General features: G+C 44.7%; 1 protein-coding gene across 2 annotated transcripts in view; it reads left to right on the top strand.

The window, feature by feature from the left end:
* The first annotated feature begins 18523 nt into the window (after positions 1-18523).
* Galnt18 (polypeptide N-acetylgalactosaminyltransferase 18) overlaps positions 18524-20777 on the top strand; it is a 322267-nt gene continuing 320013 nt past the window's right edge. For both annotated transcript variants that reach the window (XM_074041438.1, XM_074041433.1), the window contains exon 1: positions 18524-19202. In XM_074041438.1, coding sequence (XP_073897539.1) covers positions 18968-19202 — 235 coding nt within the window. In that variant the 5' untranslated portion in view covers positions 18524-18967. The remainder of the gene's footprint in view (positions 19203-20777) is intronic.

The raw sequence follows: 20777 nt of genomic DNA, 5'->3' as shown, positions 1-20777 counted from the left end.
GGGACTAGAATCAATTTTCCAGATTTCTAGCCCAGTTCCACTATCTCCCTCCATTATCTACCACATTCTATTAACTGATTCGAAAACAAAACTGTAATGAGCCCTAAATTATTTTCTCCTTGAGCACAAAGAATTTTTAATTGGGAAAGGATGTGCCCAAATTTGCGAAGAGAAACAATTAACCCAGCCTCCGTGGAATTACTGGGCCATAGCCCATTGTTTCAGCAAAGGCATTGTATTATGGGAGGAAAAAGAAGATGCAGAAGGAGAGAATGCAGTCCTTCCTTGTTCTCAAAACCTTTTGTTTCCTTATTAAATTGTGTTTGGTTGCCAAACATGAGCCTAGTAAATCAAAGAGCCCAACTAATCCCAACTACCTACCTAACTCCTCAGGGCTGTGTTTGGCAGCTGATCCTTCAGTTCTGCTTCATTGCCAAGCTGGATGAACAGACTTCAGCTGTGTTTTGGTTGTGAAAGGAGACCTTGGGTACAAAGGCCCCATCCTCTCTTGTGATCCAGTGAGGACAGGCCACTACCTGCTTATTGTCTTTAAACCAGGCCACCCCATACCATATGGTGCCAAAAAGTGAGAAAACATTCTCATAGCTGCAATTTGCCTTTGACCTCTCTTCATAACCACTCTGATGTTCTACTCTGTACTCAACTTTGGTTTCTATCAGTCCCCCAAATTTTAACTCTGTCTCCTACTTCTAGCCCCTTTGAGTCAATCCTTTAACTTAACAACCAGATTTATTTTGTTTAGCTATTGGTTCACCCCAAGTGAACTCACCTATGGCTCTTCCCACTCTGTCACTTTGAGTTAAAGCCCAATCCGATATTCATTGGCTCTAGTCCTCAGCAACTCCTTATCCTTACTCAAGAAATAAATTGCTCTGTGTGGCTTTTTCCTTTGACTTGCCTTAGTTCCTCATATCCATACCATTGTGTCTCTAAGACTCAGATCTCTACACCAGCTGACTGCCTTCACCTGCTGGTTGTATGTTCCCTTCCTCATTCCCCTGTCCTTCCATTTCATATTCAGCACCAGCCTTGGTTCTCCAATTATAATGTCTTGCCAGCTCTGGTCCCTGACTTGGCATCATTGGTGCCTTTAGAGACTTTCCACTAGCCTTCCGTAAGATCCTTACTGACTGGGTGAAATCTCAGCTCCTTCATTCCCATGCTTTGGTTCTGCCCCCAAGGAAAGAGTATTTAGAAATGACCAGTGCTTTTCTCATGGTACTCATGTCTGCGTGTTTTGAATCTCTTGCATACTCTGGAACTGAAAATTAACTATAGATTTTTGGGTGTTAAAAACAGGGTAAAAGTCAAATCTAATATTTTTCAAATTCTGGTTCTATGACTGCCTACATTAGTCATCTTATTAAAAATATAGATTCCAGGCCAGCATCTCAGATCAACTGAATCTGAGTGTGTGAAGGGGGAGATTATTAGATTATTAGGTACAACTAAATTTGATAACTACTGATTGATCTATCTCCAGAGTTCTAGTTAGAATTTCATTTAAACCATCCATAACAAGTACATCTATAACTTCTGGGTTAGGTAGCCCTTAAAAAGGGGAGATTCTAGAAGTCACTAGCCTATCAAAGAAGCATTGATGGTACATGTATCCATTATATTTAAAGAAACCGTCAGTAAGTTTATTACCTTTCTTACATAGAACTCTGATTTGTACAGGAAACTAGTTGGCTAAAACACTCAAACTAGCTGTAGCTCTAAAGTGAGGACACATATTTTCATTTTTGTCTCAGGGAAACAGAGATAGTATGGGGACAGCTTGCAACAAGTATGACCTTGTCAGAATAGAGCTGTCAGCATTGGCAGGTAAGCCATCTTCTGATGGCTGTGATAAGTGAAGTAAAGTGTAGTGAAGAAAACGTGGGTCACCATTTTGATACCCAAAAACTGACAGAACATTTTGTGTGAAAGTAAATCTCACTGGGAGATACCTACCAAATTAAGAGAAGTTTATGGAGATGAAGTAAAGTCAAAATGTGTAATGACAGTAGAGAAGATAGTTGGAGTGTTGAAGAGTCTGTACAGAACCATAGATTTCTGACTGGAAAGTTCCCTGAAAACATATAGATCGGTGATTTGCAAATATTTCTTTTTAGCCCTTGACCCTTCTGGAAAACAAAATCTTATACAGAAGTCTAATATGTAAAACAGATAAATACAGAGTTGCTCTGGTTGAAGTGGTGTGTGTGAAAGAGAGCAAGAGTGAGGAGGTCAGGAGGGAGGGAAAGAGAGAGAGAGAGAAAAGAGAGAGAATTTTAGTGAGGATAGCTAGGTTACTAGGTTATGTGCAATAACAAATAATCCAAAAACTCTTTCAGCTACTATAACAACAAAAGACTTTTCTTGTTCATGTGATACATGTATCATGCATGGGTTTGAGCTCAGCTCTATAGCTCCTCACTCCAGGACCCAAGTTGATGGAGCAGCCACCATCTTGAACAATGCTGGATACCAGAGCAGAAAAAATGATTCTGAAGAATATTACATTGAAAATTAAACACTAGAGTTTAAAAGTAGAGATCACAAGTGAATGAGTACTTCCATTCAAGGCCTGTCAAATGGTCCACCCAACCATCAAAGGGCCAAAAAGTTTAAACTGATGATCTGTCCAGGAGGCATTTCCTATGAAAATATTTGGTGGACTCACCACTGATGCCACTGAGCGCATACGGGCCCTCACTCAACCCCAGTGTTACCCATAGGAATGCCAAGAAGCTTCTGGGCTCTGTGAACACTGGTTTGAAAACTAGTGAATCAGTTCCCTTGCTTTAGAAATGAGGAAAGTGAGGTCAAGTTGCTTACTTAAGGTCAACTATTATTACAACCTCGACTAGAGTAGCTCTCTTGACTCTCAGTCCAAGGTTCTTCCTATTTAGTTCAGAATGTGATGTGTGTGTGTGTGTGTGTGTGTGTGTGTGTGTGTGTGTATGAGAGAGAGAGAGAATGGTGATTCAAGAGTTAAATATTGCTAAAGAACAGATGCACTCTGAAAGGAAATGTGAACTTGAGGAAATTTTCCGCGAAGGTTTGCCATGCATTCTAAGTGACAAATAGATGGAGTGAAGACATTATATTTGCTCTGATTACCCAGGGGATGCTGGGCAATATAAAGAGTTTTTGAAGAGAACAGCAACTGATGATGAAACGTGGTGTTCCTAATGTGGTGAGGAAGCCAAGCAGAAATCACCAACTTTGCTGAGACCTGAGAGAAATACTCATGAGAAGATCACAAGTGAGAGGACATCTATTGATTTCCCTCAAGTCGAGGGCATTGTGTAGGGAGCATTTATCCTGCAGGATTAAGCAGTTCTACTGGGTTCAGCAAGCATTAATGATCGCCACTGTATCCAAGCCCAGTGTAAGATGTCAGGAATCCAAACCAAACAGCATGCACTTGAAAGAAGAAATAGTGAGACCTGAACTTAGAACTGGAGAGAAAGTCACAGGGCTTGGAGATGATTAACATATCTGGGGTTTCTCAGTGTGCATTTGGCAGCAGGAAATGGAACATTTCTGCACTCATGTGCTACAGTCTCTGTCATTCATTGTGACCACTTTTCCCCTAAACCCACACACACCATCTCCATTTGTCCCCAGAGGGTCAGTGTCCTATCCTTTCCTGTACCATCTCTCTTGAGAACCCCAACTCTCTGCTCTCATGCTTCACACTGTAGCCTGATTATCTTCATCTGTCCAAAAACACAAACACGATCCCAATGATCCCATTCTCCCTTCACCTGACTCCTTCACTGCCTCTGAATTTCCTCTGGGAAAGTGATGCTTAAGATGAAGTTGCCCCAAATCTGGGCCCTCCCTGTTTTTCTGCCCTCATTTCTCCAACTTTGTCCTTGTCCTTCATTCATCCCCACATCCACACATTCACACTCCAAGTACATGAAACAAGTTCTCTTGTTGACCATGGCAACTTTCCATCTTTGAATTTTGCATATGCTGACCTTGGACTGTGTCTCTGTCCGCCTGGTGAAGTCCTGTTGCTACTCACTTGACTACTTCTTTCAGTATCTGAGTCTGGTTTGTTCTGATCCTACTGCTTGCAACTCTTTGTTTCCTTGGAGGAAACCATGTAGTGCAAGTGATAACAGCTCAGATCCTAGGAAGATTTTTATATGAATTTACCCTGCTTCAACATTTAGTAGCTGAAAATTACTCTGACTCTCTGAATCTCAGTTTCTTCTTCTGTAAAATGAGTATAATAATAATGATGTCTCCTGCATAGATTTATTCTGGTAATGCATGTAAAGTACCAGGTAATTGCAGCGTTAGCTGCCATGATTATGACTATAAAATATGTACTATATACACACACATCTGTTCATTTCTATCTGTCTATGTCTAATGTCTATCTGTTCATTTCTCCTATCATACTGTGCCTTCTTGACTACAGATGTCTTGTCTTATAGTACTTTATATTCTTAAGTGCTTAGCATAGGCAAATAGTAGATGTTCAATATATTTTTTGAATGAATGAACCAATTAGGAAAGTGGTAAATTGTGTTCAGTTGGTGATTTAGCTTAAGTAAGCAGGAAAATGTCACACATGTTTTAGGATTTCCAACTGACATGCTTGAAAAACAAAACTTTGAGTGTTTTGTTTATTTGGAGAGTATTGGTGTGAACCCACTAGTTTCTTGATGGCACCAGAGCAGGTGACCACGCATCTATCACACTACAGAGGAGTGGAGGGACTGGGGTAACATGGGAATTGTCGTCAGCCCCCCTGGGTTCCCATCCTTCTGCTGCTTTCTGTTATAGGACCTCATACTGGTTAGCTCAGATCCCTTGGGTATAGAGCAGTGGCAAACTGGTTAGCCTCATTGAATTATTTGATCAGAACTGTGTGTTCTGAGCCACAGCTCTTACAATGAGTCGTTGTCATTAATTGGTAGTTATTTTACCTTGTGTTGCCAGGTGGATTATTTCTTTAGGAACCTTGTAAGTAATTTGGAGGTGAGGATTCAAGGTCTATGTGAGTCAGCACATCTTGTGAAATATAATTGTACTAGTTTCTCTCTCTCTCTCTCTCACCCTTTCTCTTTCCACTACTTTCTATTTTTGCTTTCCCAAGCCATTTCTCCTTCTCTATTCAACAGGCTTCTTTGTTTACTTATCTACCGCACATGGACCATCATGGCTGCCCTAAAATCGCAGTCTTACCTCCCAACTCTGCATCACTGTCTTCTTTCACTTCTCTTTGCTAACAGATTCATTAGCTGTGTCTCAGTCACAAATTCCTAGGAGAGACAATCCGACTGGTTTAGCTTCTGGTCAAGAGGCATCAACTCTTGTTTGATCGGCTTTGCCAGAAATGTATCTCAGCATGGGAAGTAGCAGGTGGCAGAATGTACAGGGGCTTCCCTGCCAGAGCTGAGGGTTTCTTTAAGGGAGCGTGGGCAGGAAGGAAAGACCAGATGTCTCTGGTGCAGTGTCCTGTCCTCTCAGGCTTTGTATTCTTTCAGTATTCAGTGAAGAGAGCAGGAATAAGGAGAAAAAGAGGACATGTGGTGGCAGAGCAAACACAACCATCATGTGGACTAACCTCATTTTTTTCTCTAGTTGAAACATGTGCTACCTTCCTTGTTTATTTTGTTGCTGTTTAGTTTGTGTTCAACCCCTGTCTGTGGCCACCAGGAGCACTGCTCACCTCCTCAATTCTGCTCTTCTCCAAGACATTTCCTTGATGGTAGTCACTAGAATAACCTTAAAGCTGACGCATAATGGATCAAACAATTGAAGAAAATGAAATCATAGACGACAACAGCGTCTAAGACAATGGAGTGTCTCCCCTCTTCCTTCAGCAGTGGAATTCCCTAACTCCCCTTCCATTCCTGACCGTATCAATTACACCTTTCCGTGTCTGTTGGCCCTGAATCTAGTCATGATTAGAGCCAGTGATCTGTCCCAGGCAGGTTCAGAGGCTGGTGGGACTGGAGTCTCCGGCTGGGATCCTGGAAACACAGGGTTGACGTTGAAGAGGAGAGGAGCCCGGTGCCAGGAGCTGAAACTTCAACAAGGAAGAGGAGCTTGTACTAGACTACAAGATCATTAGTCAGGAGGAACTGGGAGGGGGCTGGGGCTGAAGCTGGAAATGGTGCCTCGAGCAGAGGAGAAGACACTACCTTAAAGAATTCAAGGCTAAGTGTAAAGATGCTATGTTGCTTCTTGTTCACCCCCTCTCAGATAACTCCAATCATGAAGGATTTCTGGTTCCTTTTTTCTTTTCTTTTCCTTCAACATGCAACCTACTGCCACTGAGCTAAAAATCCTCATGCTGCTCACCCTGGGCTGACTGGAAAAAAGGCCAGCTGTGCCTATCAGGTGTTGGGCCACTCTGCAGGGGAGGCTGGGAAAGTTCAGCAGAAGCCTTTCCTTTGAAGCAGAACCTCTCTGCCATCACCAGCACCTGCACCTGGATTTGGGAGTGGAGGTGCAGTTTTGCTCTCCATTGGGCCTGTCTCTCTGCTGAGAATGCCAGCAGCTCTCTGTCATCCCTGAAAGCACCATGTTGCTGCTTTAATATCTGACAGAGCGTGAATAGTAAACATGTCATTAGACCTAAAGGCTGCCCGGAGATGGTGGCTGAAGAACAGGCCCTGAAGTAGAGGAGTTTGGCTGAAAATGAGCTGCTGAATAATTTATCTGGAATTGGAAAGTCAATAACTTAAGTGAGGCATGGTGAAACTTGAGAATGCAGAGGTAAACACTGCCAGGTTGTAGTTTTTGAGAGAACATTATCAAAAGGAATGACTTGTGAGAAGGAGCAGAAGGCAGAAAGATCCCAGCTGGAGGTGGGTTGAGTTTGACTAGGGGGTGGGGTGGGGACAGGCACAAAAGGAGAATCAGGGCAGAGCTTGCCTTTAAGGCCACTGCCTCTGAGGCCATGGAGACGTTGGGGGATCATTGGGAACCAAATGAGTGATGCTGAGGAGTCTCAAGAAAACCTGACCAGTGGGCCAGGAGAGCTTCCTGGAGGAGAAAGGATTCAGGCCTGGAATGGAGGAGTTGATTAAGAGAGAGGGGATTCTATCAGATGAGCTGTTCAGGCACAGTAGGAGAGATGCTGAAGAGGCTGGTGGAGGCTGCAGCTTGAAGAATGTCACAGAGAAGAGCAGACATCTGCTCAAGCGTGAAATGGGGCTCCTGCAGATTCTTTGACATTCTTCTGGAACAACTACTTGACATTCATTCACTTACTCTTTCAGCAAATTTGGGCATGTACTTGAATAGCTATGGTCCAGGTTCTGTGCCAGTGCTGAGTACAGAATTGTCCCTGGTCTCACAGGACTTCTATTCCATAGAAGGAAGCAGATAATCAAATAATAGTGCCACATTGGTTATGCTAACTGCTCTACATGTGCCACCTCAATCCTTGTCATGATGTTAAGAGGTAGGTGAAATAATTATGTCCATTTTATAAGCAAAGACACTGAGGCTTAGCAATGCAGAGTAATTTGTCCAAAGCAGCCCAGCCTGTCAATAGTGGAGCTACAAGTCTGTTGTGCTCCTCTGCATGGTATGCTTTGATGCTAAATGTTTGTATAGGGAAGTAGAGGCCATGGGCTAGTGTGGCACACGTGACTCTGTTCAGGGGGCCAAAGAGGCTTTCCACAGAAAGGAGCTAAGATGAAACATGGGGAAGCTGGGGTGACAAATAGGGTAGGGAAAAAATGGTGAGAGGGAAGACCGGAAAGGCCATGTCAGGCAGGGCCTTGGTGGCTGTCAAGGAGTCAGATTTTCAAGAAATAAAGTATTCTAAGAGGGAGAGAATAGAGGGTACATGTGTGTGACAAAGTCAATTTTGCATTTTTTAAATGATCACTGGGTCTGATTTGGGGGGAATTGATTTGTGGGGCCAGGAGTGCAAACTGCTAGAATAGTGGACCAATAAATGTGTCAAACCCTTGAATACTTTATTCACAGGAGAGTCCCTCAGCCCCTCGCTCAATGTCTTTCTTTTTCCTGGTTTACATCCAACTCTAATAATGCAATTGTTTGCATTCCCAATTTATAGCAGGTTAAGAATAACAATTGAGGAAAGAATTGAGTGCAATAAGTATTCAAGAGGGAAAAATCTGGCAATTGTGAAAATTGACAGCTTGATTGTATGGAAAGACATATAGAAAAAATATTAAAAATGTTCAAACAAACTTATGTTGCATCAGGATGAGCCTATTTAATGGAACTGCAAGTAACCCTGCCCCACTGGCATCCTTCCTTTTCGTGCTAGTATTTGATATCTCTAGGAGTTAATCTGAGTCAAGAACAAGTGTTTAAAAACCTCTGTTCAAAAGCCGGGAAAAGCAAATCAATGACTCTGCATTCCCAGAAGCACCAAAAATTATTGGTGGGTATATCCAAAGATGGCCGTGAAGCCTGGAGCCCTGTATTCTCCATCTGGTCTCCAATGCCAACACCATGTCTCCGCCTGTGTGATGATAGCCATACTGGGTTACTGAAACAGGAACTTGGCAAGCCTTCAGTCTGTCATCAGTGAGCCTTGGAGGAACATGAGCTGAGGTAAGAACACTATGGTGGCTATAGGCTTCCTTTAGAAGCTAGGCCAGAACATTTTCTAGCTTGCTGCAGCCGTATAAGAATTTAGAAAGGTCCCAGCTACTAAGGCGCTTCTCCAGAGAAGCATGGCTATAAACGAGCCCTCATTGCCTGGATTCTCAGATTTGACCAGCTGTGTGGCTCAGATGGCCTCCTCACTCTGCCATTGTGACTGTGGTCTAGGCTGCCAAAAGTGAAGACTCCCTTTCTGTAAGGACTTAGGTTAGACCTTCTTCATATCCTGCACTAATGCCCTCACTGCCCATGCACTCAGACACCATCCATCATCCCTGAGCCAGCTGCTGGACCTTTTACAGCAGGTGGTGTAGAACACCAGCCCCAGGCCACATCTGTTAGCTCTGTTATCTCCCTTTGATGGCTAGAAGTACACCAGGGAGCTTGGCCAGTGGAAGAATGCTTCAAAACCTCTATTTCAGGCTTCTTTTTTTATTGTTACTTTTGTTGGAAACAGACTAAAAACAAAGTCTTTTCTGTTCTTTACTGAAGATTGAAATAGGGAAAAAAAATACTGTCTGAAGAGTGGGAAGGCACCTTGGGCCTTGATTCATTAAGGATTTAGATCCACTTATGGCTCCTCTAACCATCCAAGATTATCTGCTTCCACTGATTTACCCTTGGAGTCCATCTGGGAGGCCAATTAAAAGAAAAATCTTTAGTAGAAACTGGGTAGTATATCTGAGAAGACATCCCTGGTCCCCAGCTTGTTCCAGTGGGAAACTGGAATGTCATTGAAAGTAGGATTGCTGGAGCCATGATGTCTTCTGTACAACTGTACAACCTTTACCACCTTGAGTTTTATGTACATTTTTTGTTGCTATGGGAAGTATACTTTTCTTTATTGTTTCTAAATTGTTTTTGGAATATAACAAAGCAATAGATTTTTTTGTTTATTAGTCATATATCCAGCAACTTGTTAAACTACCTTATTAACTATAATAAACCAGCACTTAGTATTCTCTCATCTACAGTCATATTGTCTGAAAATAATGACAGTTTCATTTTATATACTTTAAGAAGATTACTATCCAATAAAAACAGCAGAAAATGTAGTTTTAATTATCCAGAGTTCTTATTATGGAGGCTTATTATTCTCTGACACTATCGGATAATATATAATTTAAATAAAATTTTATTCACTAATTTATTAAATATTTATCTGATATCATGATAGGCTCCAAGGTTATTGTGTGTAAAACTCAGAGATTCATCTTGCTGTCCAGGAGCCAAAAGACTAAGGTTATTAACCAGTTAGTAGTCTAGGTGAGAGATGAAGGGAGAGTCATGGTGGAAGACAGGGTGAAATGTGGATAGATTTGTGACATATTAATTCATAGTTATAATCAATGTAACTTGGTTAGGATGGGTAGGAGGAGCAAAGGATAGGGAACTAACAAGGATAACTCTGGGCTTCTAGTTTGCACAAGTGAACGACATTGTCATTCACTGAGATGGGGAACACTGAAAAAGGACCAATGTTGGGAGAGTAGGTAGAAGGGGAATTTTGAAGTGCTTTTTTGTCATATAAGGAGGAATGTTAGCAGGCAATTGGGAATACTAGTTTGGAGCCTGGAAGAGAGACCTGGCTGGAATCATCTCGTGTATAGAATGTAGTTGATTGACTGTAGATGAAATGGGATAGGGCTGGAGAGAGCAGAGTAAGAAGAGGAGAAGGCCTTGGATGGGATCTTGAACTGTGACAATTACTGGTCAGATAGAAGAGGCTAGGCTGGTTGTAGAAGATGCAAGAGGAAATCTGAATGAGCATATTGTCCTAGAAGCTAGGAGAATGGAATGTTCTAAGAATGAAAAGAAAAACTAATGGCTCACACTTGTAATCATAGCTACTTGGGAGGCTGAGATGGGGAGGATCATAGTCCTAGGCCAGCCCAGGTGGAAAGTTCACAAGACCCCATCTCAACAAAGAAAAGTTGGGCGTGGTGGCACATGGCTATCATCCCAGCAATGCGGGAACTCTAAGGTAGGAGGATTATGGTCCAGGCTGCCTTGGGTGAAAAGCAGGACCCTACCTCCACAATAAGCAGCGTAAGAAAGGCTGAAGGTGTGGCTCAAGTGGTAAGGCGCCTGTCTAGCAAGTGTGAAGCCCTGAGTTCAAACCCCAGTACCATGAAAGAAAGAAAGTTAGCAATGGTCAAAGTGGTTGAAAGGGTGAATAGGATGAGGATTGAGAAATGTCTGGTTCAATTCTGTTGTGATAACTGGCAACATTATTGAGAGCTATTTTGGAGATAATTCTTATGGTTGAAGTATGAGTGGGACATGAGAAGTTTTTTGATCATTTATTGGAAAATAAATCTCTATTGTATTTTGATTTTAGAATAGAACATCACAAAGAACAATGTTACTGAGGCTTACAAAAGTGAGCTTTATTAATGAGCACAACCTTAAAATGCTGGACTTATCTGCTTAGTTGCTGGAGACTGCAGTGAAGTTAGGGTGGGATGCCAGGAATTGGCCATGTCTTTCAGACTACTTAGGGACATGGGGGTTTAACACTGTATTCTGGAGTCTGTCATGTTTACAAATGCCTGGATTTAAAAAAAGAGCCCATGCACAGTGGGGTGTTTTATGAGGGAAAACCTAGCCATTCTAGGTTTGGGCTCTGTCAGGGAAGAGATTCTATTGGTGTTTGTAAATACCATCCTGCCACATCCGCCCATCTGAGGCTATTTTATCTGGACTTGTTCATTTGACTATTTTGTGCTCGATGCATTTGCTGTTTGTCTTGGTACCAAGTTTATACAAGTCCTTTGATGACAAAATTCCACAGCTCTTTGAGGAGAGGCACTGGGCCTGCCGAAAATGCAAGCTGTCCCAAACTCTGGTCTCTGGCTCTGTCAGAGCAAGCAGATTGTCAACTACCTCCCAGCTGCTTCTTGCCACTTGCAATTTGTGTTTTCTACAGAAATCACTCTGTTCTGAATAAGCCAGTTACCTCGCTGTTGTGAGAAGTTTGTGTGACTGCTGAATATTTTATTTACCATCTGGATGGCAACAAAGCTCAGAACATGTGTTATAAGCCAGTAATGGCCCAGACCATCGCCTACCAATCCTGAAAAGGTCACTGCTTCTTCTTGTGCCATGCAGGCATCGGTGATCCTTCATGGAGGCCTTTGCTATTTCTTGGAGGCTGTGAAAGTGAGTGTCTAAGTAGAAAGCTGCTGAGGAAGCTTCCTGCCTTCTTTGTCCTGGCATTGACATGGCCACAGGCATTTTCTAATAGGTGTTTCACCAATCAGCTCCTCTTCTGCCTCTTTCCTGGAGTTCACACCAGGGTTTTCAGGGAAGCATCTTTCCTGGGTCTGAGGAAATCTGTGACTCTCTGTCTGCCATCAGTAAAGGCTACAGAAATGCCATATTGCCTGACTTCTATTCCACCAAACAGATTCTCACTTTTGCAAAGGTTTAATTTAATAGTTCTTTTCCTTGTTCAGGAGGCAGCACCCACTTAGGGCTTGAACTCTTCTCATTTCAACAACTTCCATTGTAGATGCAAATACTTCCAAAGGGCCTCCCACTTTTGAGCCTTATTCAGACAGCACACCCTTCATGAAAGACAGAAGACCCTAAACAGTGCTTCACAGAGAACAGCCTTAGCTTACCCAACCTGCCCCAGAAAGCAGGGTGGCCTAACAAGATACGTCAGTACTTTGTGCAGGTCTACTGATTTCTGCTTATAGAAATGGTATAGACAGCTGATGTTCATCCTTGTATGTAGTAAAACATTTCAAAGTACCCATTCAGTACCTGGGCTGCATGTATATACCCTATATAATGTATAATGTTGAGCCAGGGACTGGTGGCTCACGCCTGTAATCCTACCTACTTGGGAGGCAGAGACCAAGAGAACTGTGGTTGAAACCAGCCCAGGCTAATAGTTTGAGAGACACTTTCTTGAAAATACTCAGCATACAAAAAAAAAAAAGGAATGGTGAGTTAGCTCAAGTGCAAGTGCAAGGTCCTGAGTTCAAACCCCAGCACTGCATATATATATATATATATATATATATATATATATATATATATAATTATGGCCCGAGAATGAAATATCATCATTTATTGGTGAACACTTGACATAAGTAAGTACCATGCTTTACAAATATAATTTTATTTAATCTTCACATAGGATAGATATTACAATTTACACATGAGGAAATTGAGGTACAGGAATGAAGGTAACTGCCCAGACTCATCAAATTAGTAAATGGCAGGCATAGAATTCAAACCCAGATCTGTTTGATTACTCATGTGGGGCATCATGCTCTACTGCTTATCTCCTACTGAGCATCATTTTTAAAAGCAGGAAGGCAAAACTTTCATAAAATCTCTCACTGCAGGCAACTGTATAAAATGTTATGTAAAATGCACAAAATGAAGAGACGGCTTTGAGTGAGCAAAAGAGGGGTGAGTGGTGGTTGATGACATTCCTGCTCCCACTATGTGGTGAATGGGATTATGCACCTTAATAATTCCTTTTATTCTTCAGTAGAAAACACCCTTACGGCTAATGTAAGTGCCTCAAGAATCTTGTATGTAAATATATATACATATATATATATATACATACACACTATATGCATATGTGTATGTGATATATAGATGTATGTATGTGTATTTGTTTCATTTGGGGAAATCTTCCTCCCACAGTACTGTTCTCTTCTCTATAAATCACAAGGATGGCCATTTTTCTGAAAATGAGGATCTTCATGTGAATACCAAAGGTCACGTTGTACTTGTTTGATGTGCTTAAAGCCCACAATGTACAAGGCTGCACAGGACATTTATTCACTGGGTGGATTATCCCAATTATAAGCCTCACTCAGGCCACAAAGCAGGGCTGCAACCAATGTGAGTCAGATCTCAGTGCAACCAGAGGAATCATTTTTCATATTAAAGAATAATTCTAATTTTGAAAGCATTTCATTAAGAAATATTCAGTCTAAAAATTCAAACATTACAGATGGACCTGGTAAGAAGTTCAAAAGTTGGCTGCTACCACTGATTCTTTTCCAAATGAAAATCTATGGCCATAGGTTCACTGAAATGCAGATTTTGATTCAGTAGATGTGGGTTGGGCCTAATAGTCTGCAATTCTAATAAGCGGATGCCAATGCATCTGGTCATGGACTACACTTTGGGTTCAAGATCATAGGGTTTGCACATTTTTACTTTCACTGCTACTACCAAGTTACATTCAGAGTGTTTGTACTAATTATACTCCCACCATCAGAATATGGGAGAACTTATTTCTCACATGTTCTTGCTAATACTTAAAAATTACCATATTACATTTTTTTGTCAATCTGATAGGTGAGCTATGGCAGCTACATTAAAAAAATATATTTCTAATTTTTAACAAGCTTAAGCATCCTTTTGTAGGTTTGTTGGCCATTATATTTGCTCTTTATGGTCTCCTTATATTCTTAGCCTATGTTTTAATTTGGATAGATTTTCTTCTATTTTATACTTTATGTGAATTCTTTATATATTCTGCATATCAATCCTTGGTTTGTTTATTATCTTGCAAATATTTTCTTCTGGGGAAGAAAGTTCTGACCAGCAGAGCTGTCCAGTGATAGAACGGCAGTGAAGGTGTTGAGAAATTGTACAACCACTTGTTGGGGAGGAAGATGGTGCCTTTCTCTGTCACGTATCAGATAAGAGCATTTCCTACCATATTATAGTTGTCCCTTTGTTGGCTTTCTCCATTAGAAGGGTGCAGGGCAGGGATATAGTCTGAGTTGTTTCTGGGTCACCAGTACCTAGCATGGAGTTGAGCACTGAGCTCCACTTAGTGAATAACTAAGTGGACAGAAGGGGGGTTGGATGGACCTAGTTTCAGTATTCTCTCAGTATCTGCCCTGAAGGTCAGCAAGTTGATGCTTTGGGTACTGGAATAAGGTGAAAGAAAAAGAGTAAGACTTAGACTCTTTACTACTAGTTGCTAGACACTTTGCTCCTAGTTAGAGGAAAACTGTCTCTGAATAGCTTGCTTTTTCCTCCTCACTTACCTTTTAGATTCTTTGATGCTCGGGGGTAATAATAACAATGGCCCTAGTGCTTTGGGTGTGCTTTATATATGTTATTTCATCTAATTCTTACTACAGCTCCTGTGATTGATATTATCAATGTTATCCCCATCTTACAGATGCATGGAACAGTTAAGTAACCTGCCCAAGATCATATAGCTAGTAAATGGCAGATCTGAAATATGAACCCAGTTGTCTAGTTCCCTAGTCTGTGCTCAAGAGCAACAGATGAAAATACAACCTTGGCACAAAGTTGGCATCAGACCAATGTTCCTCTCTTCATTTACCATTTCTATACCAGAAATGTGCCTTTTCTGTTAATGACACCTTAGACTTGTACCTTGGCGGAATTCAATCTTGGATCTTCCTATCTTTAATCTTTGAACCTAGTATCCTTTCTTGCTGGAAGCCCAACAATCCCTGGTCCCTTAGGAACCTGGCAGCCCACTTCCTATGCACCAAGCTCATGGATTGAGACTTTCCATGTCAGGACCTTTTTCCCTAGTGAGCCCCAAATCTGAATGGGCGTATCTGGCCCAAGGCTTTGCATGGTGCTGCCATCTGCTGGGGATAGACAGCCACTGACAACCCTCTGAGGAGTGGACTTCTGCCATTGGCCAAAGTTGGTTCACTGTTCCCCTTTAACTCTCAGGTCAGGGTCCCACCCAGAAGGTAATGGGTTGGTGACTGAACTCCATTAATGATTGGCTTTTCCTACCTCTCACTTCAGAGACATTTTGAAGGAAAGCTTAGTGTTGGTGGATGACAGTGTGGCTGTACATCAAGGTAAGAACTCCTACTTAGCTTGTCCTTAAATCACACCAGGAGAACAGCAGCCTCCTCAATGTAAAAGTTGAGTGAAATCCAAAGTCTGGATGGGGAAGATGTTATCAAGAATCTCCATCCCCTTTTGTATAGTCTTTAAGGTACCAAATTCCTCTTGAGGGAGAACTCCAGATTTAAATCCTCAGAGTAAGTTTAAAGAACAACTTTATATTAGAGTCTCTGTTGATATTCATTTGATTAACTCTTTGGTTCTGCTAAACATCAGGCAGTCTGATAATGACCCTTGAGGCAGGATGTATTTAAAGGAATAGGAGTTTGATAAATGACCTAACTTTAGAATCAGAAACATCTTCACAGTTTAGGGATGATTATTATCAGCCTTCTAGGCTCAGAAAAGAGACCCATATTGAGATTATGAATCTCAGATTATGCTACATGTCTGGAGAAAAATGGGGAGTGTACAGGGCAACTGGTCATTCAGACAAAACTTCGGGAGCTCAATAAGTACATGTTGGATTGAATGCAATTGAACTAAGGGCCAAAGATATGAATCTCTGCCCAGAAATCGATTATAAGGAGCTTGTGTGTAGGCTAACTCCTTTCTGACCTTGTGACTCTTCAAAAGCTTTGTAAGTAAAGTCTTTGTAGCCTCTTCCATTTCTCTTGTTTGTACCAAGGGTTGGCTTGTTGAGTAGAAAATTGAGGGTATTCAGGGCAACCAGTACCTGGGGAGAACCAGCCTTCTGTTTTGAAAATCCTATCAACCTATGCAGATCACTGCACTGCTGATGGCAAAGACAGACATTATGAATAGAAAACCAATGTATTGGAGCCCAGCTGGCTGAGATGAGACGAAGCCCTTGCTGCCTATGGCTTTAGTTCCTGTAGTTTCCATTAGAGGAGAGAGAACTGATATTGGTTGATAGAAAAACCAAGTATTATTAAACAGGAGTTCATGGAGCTCTATTCAAGCCCGGAAGAGAGGGACCATGCCCTAGAAGGATACTCACACAATCCTCATCCACATCCCTTCTGGAACATTCTCTCCTTCAATCCTCACAATCTGTCCTTCAGCAAGATATCATTTATATCTGCTATATGGAGGAAATCGAGCCCCAGTGATGTTCACAGGACCTTGTCCAAGCTCCCGTGACTAATAATGGTGGAGCAAGGATTAGAATGCTGGAGTCTGACTAATACCGCCAGCGAATATTCTCTGCACTGGTCACCTGGACCCTGCGACTTTTCAGAAAGGAGGGCCTGTTCTGCATTCTTTTTTGGTGTTTGTGTTGTATTCTTGCCCTCTGCAGTCACACATCATCTTAGAGGATCAGCTGGTACAAAATGTAAGGTTACACATTCTTGACCCTCGCCTTTTTTAAGCTTTTGTTTCTTCTTTTCCCAGCGGAATGGGAAAAATAAGTCTGTGTGCTCTGTGTCTAAATCTTGTGATTTAGGAAGATCCTGGGACAAGCTGAACTTCCAGGGCTCCTTCTAGAAGGGGACATGGAGTAGAACCCTAGATTACACCTTTATCATCAGTTGTTCTTTTGCTTGGAAGTCCATTGCAGCCTGGAGAAAGCTCAGGCCTTTTCTTGGTGAGCTGAATTACGCTTCTAGAAGAAGAAAGGGTGAGATAGTTTTTTTCTTCCTTATGCAGGCAGGCGGCAGATTTTTCTACCTTGATATTTTTAATAGAAATTCTGCACATTTTCTCCTCTCATGAATGTGTTGCACACATGCACCCTATTCGGTCCCCCCGTCCCCAACCCACACCCACTCCTCAAGCTGGGGTAAAAGAAATCTTCCCTGTCTTTAGTTGGGGTCTACTTTCACAGCATCTTTTGGGAGTTTTTGTCAGCAAAGCTCTGGTTAAAGGGCCCTTGGCTGCCCGGGACATAATGTGGGCTTCGTCTTTTGAAGGAAGAGTGCTTTAAAACTAAAAACTTCACTTGTGGGAGCCACCCTGAGTATTCCCACGGCTGGTTGGAGAGCTGGCATGCAAGGTAGACATGCCTTCAGGCCACTTTCCAGCCAGAAAAATGCAACTCCGGAATGGAGTAGGGAAATGTGTTTTAAAAGTCTTTGTTTAAAGAATTCTGTTCAGGTGCAGAGAAGTAATGTTCAGTTGAAGAGGGTAATATGAATAAACATTTGCTCTAGCAGGAAACACAGTGGCGCCCCTCTGCTGTCTGTCACCGCCCTCTCCAACACGGTCCTATTATCCTCCCAACAGTCATAAGGAAGAACGTGTGTAGGGGCTGCACCGTTCACAGAGAGCTTCATTTCTTCTAGGGCCATTTCCGCATAGGGTTTCCCTATGCACTTGGGATTAGCCTAGTCCCACGTGAGTGACAACTGGGGTTGCAAGATGCGGCCTTGTCTTGGAAACGACATAGGACTTAAAGAAAAATGCAGATATAGGCAAAAACTTAGGAGCCAGGATTGGTGGTCTGGAGACTTCTAAGAGGTCACTAATGCTGCTTCTAGGAGGCTGGGCGCCTTTGACATTTGCCAAGTCTGGTGATAACCAGGAGGCCGGCAAAAGAGGGTGGCAGGCAGGGTGGAGGTCAAAGTGAGGCCACGAAAGGAGGGGACACCCACAGGGCCTGACCACATCGGTGGTCTCTCTGCGTCGGGACAAGAGGGTGGAGAAGTCAGTCCCCTACTGGGACCAGCACAAGAAGACTCCCGCCAGGGCAGGTGAGGGGATGTAGGCCGCGTGAACCCCCAGAAGCCAGGGCAAGAGCAAGAGAAGGAATTCCCCTAGAAGCAGAATCTGCGGGCCGAGGACCGGTACTGGCGGCGTGCTGTCGCGGGGAGCTCGGGTCCCGGGCAGCCTGCACCGGCGCGGGTGGAGGCTCAGGCGTGTCTCTTGGGGGCGGGAGCTAGGGCGGCCAGCAGGTGGGGTCCGGGGCCTGTCTCCACCTCCACGCGCCTTCCTCGTTGGTCGGCGGCCGCCCAGCCCCGGCCCCTCTCCCGAGCCGCTGCGCGATTGGTGGCGGCGCTTGTCTCTCGGAGGGGGCCGGGCCGCGCTGCTCCGCTGCTCTCCCCTCCGCCGCCGCCGCCGCCGCCGCCGCCGCTGTCGTCCTGCTTGCAGCGCGGGCTGGTCGGATCGCCCAGGCAGCAGGAGCCGGGCGATGGGAAGCGGCGCGGCCGCGGACCCAGGCAGTGGCAAAGTTTCCCAGACGTGCGTATCGGGTCGCACGGCTGTCAGCCACTAGTGACCGCTCTGGGAAGGGCTCAGGGATTTTTAATTTGGAAAAAAAATCCATCTCATTTCCTTTGTCAAGCTTCTCTCTCCGGGTAGCCGGCGGCGGGAGCTGCAAACTTGGGTACGGCGGCTCCATAGTCCGCGGACCCGGCTTTGGAGAACCTCTAGACTCAGGTGCTGAAGCGCCCATCGTCCAGGCGTGCTAGGGGGTGTGAGCGCGGGGGAGTCCCAGGCGCAGCAGAAAAGAGGGGCCCCTGGGAGCTCTATATGGAGGAGGGAGCCCAGAATGGTGTGCACCAGGAAGACCAAAACTTTGGTGTCCACTTGCGTGATCCTGAGTGGCATGACCAACATCATATGCCTGCTCTACGTAGGCTGGGTCACCAACTACATCGCTAGCGTGTATGTGCGGGGGCAGGAGCCGGCGCCCGACAAGAAGCTGGACGAAGACAAAGGGGACACTCTGAAGATTATTGAGCGTTTGGACCACCTGGAGAATGTCATCAAGCAGCACATCCAAGGTACGGGCGCCCTGGGAAACTTGGGCCGCCCACGAGGCCCGGGAGTGCCCGGTACCGCGCGGGGTGCACTGGGGCTAGAGCGCGTCAACCCAAGCGATCGCGGGGCTCTGGGGCCGCAGATGCTAGGTGGTGGTGGTAGTGGAGGGGGGGACTCCGTGTATGCATTCGCCTGTGTGTGGGACCGTCAGTGTCTGCAGCCTTGCGCGCTTCCCCAGGGCACATGTGTGTGCGCGGGGCTGCACGCACGGGTGTAGCTTGCTGTCGGTATGGGGGCGCGCTACGCACGTGTCCAAATGTGCGTGTGACTCCAGGGTGGTTGCTTGCGGGCTCTTGAAATCGCACACAAGTCCAGCGTGGAGTGTGGATGTTTTGTGTATGTGAAAGAGAGAGAACGAGGGCAAAAGAGCTCATTTGATCACTGCAAGGGACGGGCGAGAAGCCTGCGTGGCCCTGGTTGTTGGTTTTTAGGACCCGCAGTCTGCGGGATAAGTCCAGGCTAGGAAAATTGTATCGCCCAAGCCCCTGGACCTGGTCCCAGCCCCTGTGCCTCTCTGTGCTTGGTCAGTAAAGGGTTGGGGATGCGGAGTGAGAGCGGAGAGACATCTCTTACTGGGGGCTGCTTAAATCGATATCGGTCCTCCTCTCCACCACAGCTCACAGGTCCAGGACCCTCTATGGGAGCAGGTGTCAAACCCGAGAAGAAGCGCTGGAGCTTGCGCTCTGTCCACTGCGGTGGCGCCTCCGCCCAGGACGACGGAGAGAATCCGCCCTGGGCTGCGCCTTCCCAGCGGAGCCGCCCGGGACCGGATGAAGGCCGATCCCTCCAGCAGCTCCACTCCCAGGCTCGGGAAGCAGCCAGGGCGGAGCAGACAGACCCATGCTGGGTGTTGGAGTCCAAGGCTGCGCAGGGCGGGCGGGTGCGCTCCAGGCCATGGTGGGGTCCAAAAGGAGGGTGGGATACCGGACTCTCTCCTGCGGCGACCTGTAGGATGAGCTGTCACAGGGAAAGGATGGAGTTCCAGGTACTGGAGTCCGGTGTGTGCACACATGTCGGTCTGGTCTTTCGTTTCTTTTTCGTCACCTCCCGGTTCCGCTTGCTTTCTACGAGCTTCTTAAGTGCAGTGCGGAGCCTTGTTCACCTGTAAACCTGGCAGCCCCCCAAGCACTGGCGCCGCACACAGCAGACCTTGGCAATATAGGGCCTGCCTCAGGAGCTCTCTGTCTTGTTCACAAGAGGTGTCTGGATTCCAACCCTTGCCCTTGCTGCCCTTTCTAGGGTAGGGACCTACTCTGTCTGAATCTACTGTGCTCTCCCAGGTGGCCAGAGCAGTTCCTTACGTGGGAAGGCTCAGCCAGGTTCAGGCTGAGTGCTGTGTATGTCCCTAACCCATTCTGCTTCTTGCTTAATGACTTAAAACAAGCCAGAGCTTTGACACTTCCCCAGAAAAGCAGCCCTTGACAGCTTCTGCTCCAGACCTGCCTCTGCCTCTCAATCTGGCACTGGGGTTGGCAGACCACATTGTCTATCTGACTGGTGCCTGTTGCTATTTCTTACTTGTCATTTTCCATCTCTTA

Source organism: Castor canadensis, chromosome 1 (genome assembly GCF_047511655.1).
Source record: "Castor canadensis chromosome 1, mCasCan1.hap1v2, whole genome shotgun sequence".
NCBI classification, from domain to species: Eukaryota; Metazoa; Chordata; class Mammalia; order Rodentia; family Castoridae; genus Castor; species Castor canadensis.
The sequence above is the reverse complement of the archived record's forward strand: the minus strand, read 5'-3'. Positions and strand labels throughout refer to the sequence as shown.